This window comes from Salminus brasiliensis, chromosome 9, assembly GCF_030463535.1.
Source record: "Salminus brasiliensis chromosome 9, fSalBra1.hap2, whole genome shotgun sequence".
Classification (NCBI taxonomy): domain Eukaryota; kingdom Metazoa; phylum Chordata; class Actinopteri; order Characiformes; family Bryconidae; genus Salminus; species Salminus brasiliensis.
In genome coordinates this window covers 26156813-26168942 of record NC_132886.1, presented here as the reverse complement: position 1 = coordinate 26168942, position 12130 = coordinate 26156813, and the positions used below count along the sequence as shown (strand labels likewise).

Below are 12130 nucleotides of genomic sequence, written 5' to 3'. Positions count from 1 at the left end.
GCGCAATTCATGAGTTTGCCAAGTTATCATCAATGCCTCCCAAACTCTTACCAAATATCTAGCAGGCTTAGTTTCTGGACCTGTCGGGCTCTCTAAATCTGATAGCATGAAAAAACACGGGGTGAGGAGAAAGCTGAGGGTGGAGTTAGTGGCTTCCTCCTGGTGAAAGATCTTGTAATTTGTGACCCTCTTTCGCTGATTAGATGTGTATTGTGCAAACCACAGCCACTAAGGCTATGTTCAGACTGCCAGCCCAATTCCAACTGTATCCAGTTTGATTTTGGAGCCCAAATTCTCAAAGTGTCTTCTGCATCACTCGCAAACTGGCAGACGACAAACACCTCAAATCCAGATTGACGGAAGAGCACCACTGATTAGTTACTGATGCCTACATTGCTCCCACGGCAACCCATGCAGACTGATTTGTGATGTCTGGAAACGCAACCCCCCCCCCAAAAAAAAAAAAAAACGATCTGATCACTTGCAGATAACTGTGCGCACAGTCATCTCACCAGATCTCACCAGATCTCACCAGCCTATGGCTGCTGATCGTTGGGACAAGGTTTGGTGAGTCAGTATTTTAAAGCTTGAAATTTGCTTCACCTGGCCTTTCCTAATGATGACTGTAAATAAACCATAGACAGTTGTCTTAGCTACCAATGATTTGCTATGATCTGATTTGCAGTCTGTACGATAGCCTGGACGATTCCTGATTACAAGACAGCGAGATGTGTGTTGTGCAGTACAACGATCTCACGACTCTAGAAGTCATGCAGAGCGAACCTGGCATAACCCTCTGAAAATGTCCCATGCCCATGAAGCAGGTGAAGGCTTTAAGAAAATAGGTAGCCGTTTCCTCAGTCTGTGATGTGCTAAACATTCCAAGAGAACTGCTAAAGGGATTTCTAGAGCAGCAAATCAAAATTCAAGAAGATTTAGCGGACCCTGGAGTCATGGTCCACTGTTCTACTGTGCAGTGATACCTGCACAAATATGACCTTCATGAAAGACACATTAGAGAAAAATCTCTTATGCGTCCTTACCACAAAAAACATGTCCTGGAAGCATGTCCTGTGGGCTGAGGAGGTGAAAACAGAAATGTTCAGCCATGCTAAAGTAAACATAAAGGTATGTTTAGAAAAAAAAAACAGTTCAGAACTTTTCATGAAAAGAATACTTCTCCAACTGTTAAGCTCTGTGCTTGTGTTGCAGCCAGTGACACAGGGAACCAGCACATTTGGACAGCAAACATCAAATCATAAACACATCTGTCTACGACAACCGGCACAAACTGAGGGTTTTGCCATGGTCCTCACAGTCCTACAACTGAAACATCGCCAGCCTCACAAAAGCCGAGAATGCAAGACAGACCAAGAATATTTAGGAACTTTTGGAAATCAGGTCATCTGATTTTTTACTGGCTTAGCTATTCACACTAACAGACATTTTGGCCAGGGCTGCCCAAACAGCCAGTCACGCCACCCTGTAGGTACTCTGCAGTAGTGCTCAGACTTTGCAGAACATCAGTGATAACAGACTCAGACTCTTCACTTGCACCCTGAAGGGACAGAGGCTCAAATATTCCCATGAACTTGAGACAATCATCGGGGATGGCAGCAAGCGTGAATGAAGTGCGGCACGTGTGAATGAAGTGTGATTGAGTTTATCCATGTTCTACCAACTGTCACTGTGCCCTGCGGCAAGGCACCAGGTGTGCAGAAACGGTCGATACACTGAGTCCTTGTGGTCTGTTATGACGGCAAGAGCGACAAGCTCTGATCCTACTGTTCAAGACATTTAACCCTGGGCTGCTGCTCAAAATGCAAACAAACACACTGATCAGCCATAACATTAGTAGCACCAGCCTTGTCGCCACAACAGATCTGACCATTCAAGGCTGTAGTATCTGGTACCAAGACATTAGCAGCAGATCCTTGAAATCCTGTAAGTTGTAAGGTGGAGCCTCCATGGATTGCATCCATAGCCAGGTCGCCTTTTCACTGGTTGTCCTTTTATGGACCACGTTTGCTAGGTACTGACCCCTGCATACCAGAACCCCCCCAATCTGATCGGACCTACCTGATGTTTGGAGATGTTCTGACCCTAAAGTCTTTGTAAGAGTAACTCAGATTTGTATGCTTGCCCATTTTACCTGCTTTTAACCCACATCACCTTCATGAACTGACTGTTCACTTGCTACCTAATATATATCCCACCCCTTGACAGATGCCCCTCTAGATGAAGATAATCACTTCACCTGTCAGTGGTGCTAATGTTATGGCTGATTGGTCTCCAAATGGATGCAAAAGGCCGCCTTTAGAAAATCACATGTCCTACTGGGTGCGGTGGGCATCTTGACCAAACCAGGTGGGTTTCTCTGGGTGCTTCTCTGGGTTTTTCAATGTTTCTGTGATAATTATGTGCAAATGAAGCACAGAACAGAACAGAAACAGAAATGATCTGATTGTTTATCTAAAAAATGACTTTTTTTGACATAAGAACAGTGTAAACATGCACATATTTGTATATTTTGTATTTACTGTATTAATTGTCTTTGTACCTATTGTCCATGCATCCTACCTCATGTTTTGTTTATTGATCTTGCACTACTGTATCTTGTCCTACTGTATTCGGCACCGGGGTCTTAGCCTAACAGTGATTCGCTGAACTCTGCAACCCTGTATTAGTATAATGACAATACAGTTGAACTGAACTGAATTGAATTCACCCAGGCTTTTATCATATTAGCTTAATTTCCAGTCTACTGCATTACCTATAGGGCTCCCTGCACTTCTACACCAGCATAAGGCTTTTCCATAATTTCCATAAGTTGAAGGGTATTTCAAATGCAGTATATGATTAAATGCAAATGTATTCAGAAATGAGCAAGCTCATACACACAGGATTCACAAGAGGGTTCACAGGCTATGGATTCAGTATGGTGAAACTGGATCATGCTATGATATGATATTTACTACATAGATTTTTATTTTAATCTAGTCTAGCACTGTCATTACAATTTGCTTCAATTAAACAGTACCAGAACATTCCTGGCCTTCATTAAAAGCCTTACGTTTTAATATTATTTAATACAACAACTAACTTCTAATCTGCTCTTTTAATAAATACCAAAATTGGCAGACTTTGGAAACATTATCATATGGAAAACTTGATGCATGGTTGCTGTAAAAGACAATGATATCAAAATCATATCAGTATCAGCAGCAACTCTATTAAAGGGCCCATATGCCGTACAGTTATACTCACAACATTTACAACATGGGTTTATGTACCACATTTTTATGTGACTCGTTTCCATCATCTGTTCATCCCTTATAATTAGCCTAAATGGGCTGTTTTTGTACTGTTCCTTTAAGACGGATATATGTACATGAGCTCTCATTGGTGGCCCTGCGCCTCATTAACAAAGTAGTTTGGACCAAAACACTCCATATAACTTGAATGATGGGCGGGACTAAACTACTGTAGGCCCCACCTACAGTAGTATTTATGGAACACATGGATTGAGTAGTGAAAATTGAAGGTTTGCATTAAATTGATATAGAACGATTGATGATAATCAGCCTAGTTGAAAGGTGTCAAAATAAACGTCCCCTAATAAACCCATAGAGACCCCTCAGCCTATCACAAGCTGAGGTGCTAGATTATAATTTACCAGACAGTAGCATTTCTCCATCTCCATCTTTTTCCATCTACACTGTCCACATGTCCAAATGTTTGTGGACACACCGTCTAATGAATGCATTCGACTACTCTAAGGTACATCAATCGCTGACACAGATGTGCAAATACACACACGGCTTGTCTAGTCCCTGTAGAGAAGTATTGCCAATAGAATATGACTCTCTGGAGCAGATAGACATGAACCTATTGGCACCATGCCTAATCCCAAGCATGGGCTAAAGGAGTATAAAGCCCCCAACCCCCCAGCATTGAGCTGTAGAGCAATGGTACTGTGTTCTCTGGAATGATGGATGGTGCTCCATCAAATACTTTTGGGATGTTCTAAGGAGTTGGGGATGAGGTGGGGTGGTGACCTCAGTAACGCTCTTGTTGCTGAATGCAATCTAATCCTCACAGCAATGCTCCAAAATCTAGTACAAAGCCTTCTTCCCTAAACAGTGATAGAACTCTTTTTTAATACCGTTGAGCAAGATGAGCAGGTGTCCCAATACTTTTGTCCATGTAGTGTTTCTAGACTTCACTGATGTTTTTTTTTATTGTCCTTTGATGCTGGACTATGACATTTATGGCATTTGTAGCTCTACGAAAATTAATGTAATATTAGAGAATAAGCATTTATGTAATCAGCATCGGTCCACAATTTCCAAATCCTTCATCCTTAGCTGCTGCATGTCTCAGTATCATGTTCTGGACTCTCTAACCCACATCTGCACAGACATATCGAGCTCCTTCAATATAAATAAGCACTGACGTTCTAAACAGAGATCAAAGCAAAGATCGTCTCAGTATCAGCACACACACAGACACACACACACACACACACACACACTATTGATCTGTATATGCTGCCGACCGCACATTGAGAAACGAGCTCCTTAGAATTCTACTCAGGAAATCTGTTTTTAGCTCATCTTCCAAACACAGAATTAATTTATGCATGCAGTACAATACTGGTTACATCATATTAATGTATCATATGTTACAACATATTCCAAGCTAGAGTTGCAGCCGTACTTTGCTTTCAGGTATAGAATTGTGTGAGAATTAATGGTCATCATACTGTGTACATTTGCTTAATACTGGTATTGAAAAAAAATATGCATCCAAACAGAGAACCCCACCAATTTCTTACTATTTTGTTTTAAAAACCAAACAATAAATTGATTGATGGGGATAATAATCATAGCTGAAAATGGCATAGTTGAAAACAGCTCTACCTCAGCTGCTGCTTTCTTATTTATTTATCAAATGGGAGACATTTTAAATCTACTTTCATTAATACACTGTTTTAACTGTGGTAAATATTGGGTTTGTTCAACCAGAAGAACAACAGCAAGAGGAAGAATTGTTAAATATATCTTTCTACAGTTAGAAATAGTTTCTAGAATCTTTTTCATAGCATTGTATGCACTGCATTTGACTAGATTACCTCCCATCTCTTGACATACGCGGTCAAAAAAGCTGTCCTTAAAAAATAGTCCTTACATCAGTTAAGACCCATGCAATTGTTTACTTTCTGCTCCCAGTAAAATATTAAATAGCAACACTGGATTGAATTGCATTTCCACACTGCACAGGTTCAGCTAAGGACTCAGCTAAGGCAGTCGCAGAATACAGAAGACATATAATTTACTCAGAAGTTCATTCACACTAACACATGAACTCCCATGCGGTCCGCACACGCTACATAAACACATATGCAGGTACTACGACCTTCCTTTAACCCCGTAAACCACAACAGTCTCCATGTGAGTCCAAGCATCAGTTCCTGGCATTTTGGTTTCATAGCAGTTTACCTGACTAATACAGTAAATAAATCATACTGAATAATTTACAGCACGTAATAAAAAACTTAACTGTAAAATTAAAACTTTGAACTACAAATTTAAACCTATAAACCCTTTGAAAAAAAAGATCAACAAGCTTGCAGTTTACAGGGTTAACGCACATTCTCCATGGCACACACTCTGGCGAATGTAATGTATGAGCAATCTTACTCCGATGTCGTTCTTGACTCGACCCCCCTTTGCTCTTTTCAGCAGCCGTATCCAGGAGGCCTTCATCAGCCAGTAGGGTAAGAGCGTCCGCTCTCTTCACCATACCAACCACGAATGCAGCTGACCACTATCTACAATCGTACAGCAGGGGCTACTGAACACGACTCAGGGTGTAGGCTAAGACTGAAAGCTACAGCTAAGGTACTGAAACACATTCAAAGTAAACCTGAGAGCATGTTAACACTTGATACTGCTGCTACTGATGCTACCACTGGGTGCTGATACAGCAAAGAAAAAGTAAAAAAAATATATATATATATTAATAATAATAACAGTCCTGTAATTTGTCCTACAGTTAAAATGTCAAAATGTCTCAAAATGTCTCAGAATCTAAAGATAACCACATTGTCGTCATGCTGCCCTAAATATCTGTTGAGCTACTACTAAGTTACTGCTAGTAGTACTACTACTACTACTACGACTCCCAGCTACCGGTGTCAATGTCAGCACTGCACCTGCCCTCTAAGCTCCTTACTGTGCTACCTGATGTCCCTGCTATTGCTGGAGCTAACGCTATCAGGGCTAGCTGCACTGTGGCCGTTGCCGTGGGGACGGAGAGTTCCGATGTTTCCACGTGAGCGAGCGAGCGAGCTATCCCAGCGCATGCTGAAGGAAGGATGGCTTTAGGGGCCAGTGCAGAGGCTCTGGTGGTCATTGTATCCTTCAATTAGCGATGGGGACCTCCAGCCTGATTGGCTGGGGCTGCCATTGCTCCTGGCTTTTGGTAAAAGCAAAGTCAACGAGGCAGGAGCTCTGCTGCGGACGAGGAGGCTGAGGAGAAGGAAGAGGAGCACGGCGATGACGGAGCTCCTGCTGCTGTTTGTTGTTGCTGCTCTCTGGCCGTGGCTCACAGGTGCTGCAGTGAGCGGCTCTCACTCGTCCCCTGCCTCTTCTCCTCTGTCCATCCTGTCCGTTTACCCCCTCTTCCAGTTCTCTCGCCCCTCGTTCGGCTCGGCGCCTGATGTTTTCCTCGTCTGTGTTTTCCCTGTGCTCTGCTCTCCTCCTCTCTCTCTCTCTCTCTCTCTCTCTCTCTCTCTCTCTCTCTTGATCACTCATCCCTCTCTTTTGCTTTCTCTCCGCACCTTCGCGCTCACTCACCCCCCCCTTCTTCTCCCTCTTGCTCACTCGCTCTCCCCTCCTCTCCCATCCCGTCTCTCTCTCTCGCGCTCTTCACAGCACCTCCATCTGCTCTTTCTCTGCTGTGATTAATGTCTCTGCATGTTTGCGTGGCTATGTGTGTGTGTGTGTGTGTGTGTGTGTGTATATGTGTGTGAACGTAATTGTGTGAATCTCAGTGATTGTGTGTGTGTGTGTGTGTGTGTGTGTGTGTGTGTGTGCATTTGTGTTTATCAGTCCAAAGGTTGCCCTCTCTGGCACCTCGCTGTCACACCAGTACCTCTGTTATTTACCAGGTTATTATTATAATAATAATAAAACTATTACATAAAGCCGCTCGCAAGCGCACGTCCCATTCCACGGCTTTGTCCTCATCAGTCTGAAGTTCAGCAGTGTGTACAGTACAGCACTCTCGGGAGACTTTGTGAGCATGCTCAATCTGAGCACACATCACATCACGCACCGATCGAGTGAGTGTGAGTGAGAGAGAGAGAGAGAGAGAGAGAGAGAGAGAGAGAGAGAGAGAGGCTTTACAAACCCATTTAACACAAGATAAAGCATATTTCATTCATTTCTTCTCTATGGTGCCTGGAAGACTGTGTACATAAAGGTCATACACACCCTACATTGGCAAAAGTATTTGGACATCTGCTCATTCATTTTTCTTCTGAAATCAAGGGGATCAAAAAAGAGTTGATCCTGCTTTTGGCGGAGTAACTGCCTCTACTGATGTTGGCTGATCACCACCCACCCACCTCTTCCCCAACTCATCCCAAAAGTACTGGATGAAGCACCAACCACCATAGAGAACACAGTCCTTCCACTGCTCCACAGCTCAATGCTGGGGGCTTTATACCCCCTCTAGACCACACCTGGCACTAGGCATGGTTCAATGTATAGGGCTGTGTACATGCATTGGCACATCTGTAGGGGATGGGATGTCCACAAATATTTGGATAAATGTTTAATACGTATATACACAAGCTTCTTTGAAATTTTGGCAGGGAAGGCATTCTTCTGATGGCTTTTTTCCATGAAGGTCATATTAGTGCTGGTGTCACTGCACAGTAGAACAGTGCACCACCACTCTGGGGTCTGATAAATCTTCCTCAAGGTCTTTTGTAGTCAAATGGAAATTGATTTGCCTTTCTAGCAGTCCTTCCCAGAAGGGATTCTCCCACAATGGTTTGGCAAACTGATAGGCAGCTGCTTAGAGAAGCCAATTGCTGCTGAATGTTGGGACAAGGTTTGAACTATTAAAAAGTGTTGCAATCTCCAATACCTTGGCATTTCTCCTCGTAACTCTAGCAATGCATCCGACACTGAGGACACAGGGTAAGGACTTAATATCTGTCTCCTCCATTACATCCAGCCACCGCCTCTTTTCAAACGGCCACCGATGTTGCATCATCAGACTGCTAACACCTGTGAGAGACAGGTGTGAGACACCTGTGCCAGCCAACATCGCTTCAAGAGTGCCCCCATTCATATTCAACTCAATAATAGAAATGAGAGAGAGAGAGAGAAAGAAATATTTCTCAACCCTGGTCATGGAGTACCCTCTGTCCTGCAGTCTTCACAGTTCCCAACACCTGATCCAACTACTAAGCTAATGAACTTGCCTTTAGCTGAATTGGGTGTGTTAGACCTCAATTGTTCAGAAATGCATGAGAGAGAGAGAGAGAGAGAGAGAGAGAGAGAGAGAGAGAGAGAGAGAGAGAGAGAGAAAGAAAGAAAGCTCACAATAAATGGAAAAAAGTTTGACTATACTATATATCCTTAAAAAGAAGGGAACCCAAAAAAGCACACAAGCCCTCAAACACACTCTGTCTAATGAAAGTATCGTCACCCATCATTAGAATTGGACTTTTTTTCAAGAAATAGACACATTAATCCCACAATCCCACCCCTTAAAGCAGCATTATGTATCATTTTTACATTAAAATAACAGAAATGTGCAGAATACCGCTTGCATAACCAAACCTGTATAACCCAAGTCATATTTGTGTAAAATCTAGCAATATAACTCTACTACTATTCACTTTCAGTATCTCCTGGCTGGTCCAGGAAAACCTGTTCTTTAGGCTACGTTCACACAGCAGGTAACAGTGGCCCAAATCATGTGTGTGAACAGCAAGAAAAAGGAAATATGTGGTACTGAAATATAATACTGAACAGCCAAATATAATACTGAACATCCAAATTCAAGCGACTTTTATGTCAATACAACTCGACCTAAGCTGATGAGAAAGGAAAAAGAATGACAGACAGCTGTGAGGGAGGTTTTCAGTGGTGGGACAGTGGGGTTACAGGCCTCATCAATTTTGGGCTAAAGTAAATTAGAAGGCAGATACTGCAATAACTGCTTCGTGTTTGAGGACATTAAAAGCTTAAAAGCGAAGTTTAAAGAAACCGAGGACGCAGCTGTCAGGCACTGCTTGGAACTCCTTGGTAGCTCCTGTCGGATGCAGGTCACATTAAAAAGATTGTAAAAACTAGGCTTGGGTAGTGCAACAGTAATACTGTATACCACGGTATCTCAAAATGTTGACGGTATCTCAAAATGAGGACGACACTTCCAGATTATGACCGGTCTGATGTGTCAGATTTCTGTTCTGTGTCCATCTAGTTAACAGCCAAATAAGGTAATTCCCTCATGTGCATTTAAGAGAGCCACAGGGTGAGTGATGCTGTGGGTGCTCACTGATTAGTGATGCAGGTGGTACAAAAAAAAGACCCCCATAATTGCAAGGCTTTGTCGTCAAAACGGTGTGATTTGAACCTCAGTTAGCTGGAACATGGCCTGTGCTGTGGTGTTTAGCGTGCTAGCTAACTTATCCTAACTCAGCCTCGATAATTAGTTCCCAGTCCAAGCACGGCAGAACCGGTCTCATTTCGCCTTCCTGTTACTCCAAACACCAGTCGCCGACTCTCTCAGACCCAAGTTTTTATCGTCAACACAGCAGTTTGTCAGCAGCAGCTAAACTAGGCTGCCTGATACTCGGAGGAGCTGTAGCCGAGCCAAATCCAAAAAGGATCCAAAACTATGGCGAAAAACCTTTCATTTCAGTTTTCTGTCCTTTCAACAGCAGTCACCGATCATAAATCACCAGTCATTCAAGTCATTCTCGAGGAAATGTGTGCTTTTTTGGGAGCCAGCCTTGAATTTGTTTAGTGGTGAGCAGCCTGTTATGCAGTTAACGGTTTAACATTTATTGAAGGATTTAAAACTGTGCGAGTAAAGTGATAAAAATAAGGCAGAATAAGATTGTGTGGACGTCACATAACAAAACGCAACCACCCGTGATAATATCATATACTACAGTATAATTTTTAGACGGTATAAAAAAAGTGGATCCCCCTTAACCCTGAAGTAAACAGCCTAAAGAAACACAGGTGTGAACGTAGCCTTAGTGGTGGCTCAAAGTGTGAATTACCCTTTCTGACTGTAGGGGGTGCCCAAAAGCAAGAACTACCAATTTTCCATATTGTTGCTTTAAGACAATTCTTTTTTCTTCTTTTCTTTTTTTTACACATTAACAGATCCCCCCACTCAGGAGCTCATAATTACATTCATTGTGAACAGACATTCATTAACTAGGCACATTTCACATTTATCACATTAGGAGCTGCCTTTAGTAGAACAAAGGCCAACTCAATGTCAACTGCTTGGAGGCTAGAAGGCACTGTTTCTTGCTCAGGCTGTGTAAATAATACTGCAGGCTGTCTGTTTATTGTTTATGCTGAGGTATGTTTAAGTCTGTCTGAGGGCAAAACCACTGTCCTGAAAATTGCAACACTTTCATACACAGCATAAACTCCTGACTTCGGACGAAACAGAGTAACTGTCATTACTGTCCAGGGAAGGCTTTCTACTAGGTGAGGTCATTATGTTGGATGATCACCACCTCACCGTATTATCCCCAGCTCATCCCAAAAGTATTGGATGGAGCACCATTACTCCAGAGAACACAGTTCCACTGCTCCACAGCTCAATTTACCCCTCTAGGTTCATTAGGTCCATGTTTATCTGCTTCAGAGAGTCCTATTCTATTGGCAATACTTCTTTACAAGGACTACACAAGCCGTGTGTGTGTGCATTTGCACATCTGTGTCAGCAATAAGTGCAATTTAAAGTAGATGAATGGGTGAAAATATGTTTAGTGTATTTTCACTGTTTCTGCACCTAAGTAACACTGGCTAGAGTAGTTGGCCTATGGTTTCTTGGCAATGATGCTTTGGCAACATCCGACATGTCACCCTGCAAAAACTCATTTCAGGAAGGAAATTTCTATTAGAACTTTAATCGAGTCAGCAGTGAGTCTGACCTCATCTCGAAGGACATCAACAGAGTAGTGACAGACTAACATAGCTGGCCAGTTAGTTTAAGTAACATAGGCCATACTAATGATAAGGACACCTGTTAAACTCACCTGTCTTTTACAGTCATTTGACCACCAAGGCCATTCTCAATGTCACTATAACAAACACTGCAGCAACACTGGCCTTATTCTGACCCCTATCAGTCAGGGGTCATCTCAGTGTAGTCTGGGCTGGAGTGTGTTTATATTCTCGGTTTTAAAACTGAGCTGCATGAGTCTGCCATGGAGCTGCAGAACCGAACATAACGAATGCACAACAAAAGAGAGGTTGACTGTAAATCCCGCCCACAGAGAAAACTAATTGGTCTGCTCAGCACAAAGAGACACCAATCACCAATCAAAGCTTAATGTGTCACTCCAGACAAGACAAGACAAGCCAACCATATTTATCATTTGTCGGACACACATGGAATTTGGCCTCCTACTTTAACCCATCCGTGCAGTGAACACACACACATACACACTAGTGATCAAACACACACAGTGACAGTGAGCACACATGCCTGGAGCGGAGGGCAACCATTGCTGTGGTGCCCCAGGGAGGCTAGCCTGTGTATTTTGTCCATAGTGATTTCATATTGGGACCCCCAAAAGATTAACCAAGTTCTCTAGTACCTATGCATATTGGGGGGAAAATGGCATTTCTTGCTCTGGGGCTCCCCCTACTGTCGGGAAGTGTAATTTGCCCTTTGAACCACCACTAAAGGACACATTTTTCTGGACAAGCTGACAGATACAGCACGGTCACTGAACGTAAAGAAGCGTGTGGACTGAGGTAGTGGAGTAATATTACAGGATTTTACACAAATATGACTCGGGTTATGCACCATTACACAGCTGTCACAAGCGCTATCCTGTCCACACAGCTCC

At 42.9% G+C, this 12130-nt stretch overlaps 1 protein-coding gene across 7 annotated transcripts in view; it reads right to left on the bottom strand.

Moving 5' to 3' along the window:
- Positions 1-12130, bottom strand: part of LOC140562414 (voltage-dependent L-type calcium channel subunit beta-2-like) — a 109179-nt gene that overhangs the window by 39243 nt on the left and 57806 nt on the right. The window contains exon 1 of one of the 7 annotated variants that reach the window (XM_072688046.1): positions 5703-6911. The exons of 5 other annotated variants lie outside the window; for them this stretch is intronic. In XM_072688046.1, coding sequence (XP_072544147.1) covers positions 5703-5768 — 66 coding nt within the window. In that variant the 5' untranslated portion in view covers positions 5769-6911. Of the gene's footprint in view, positions 1-5702; positions 6912-12130 lie in introns of those variants that run through there. One more of the 7 variants, XM_072688041.1, reaches the window with a different exon arrangement.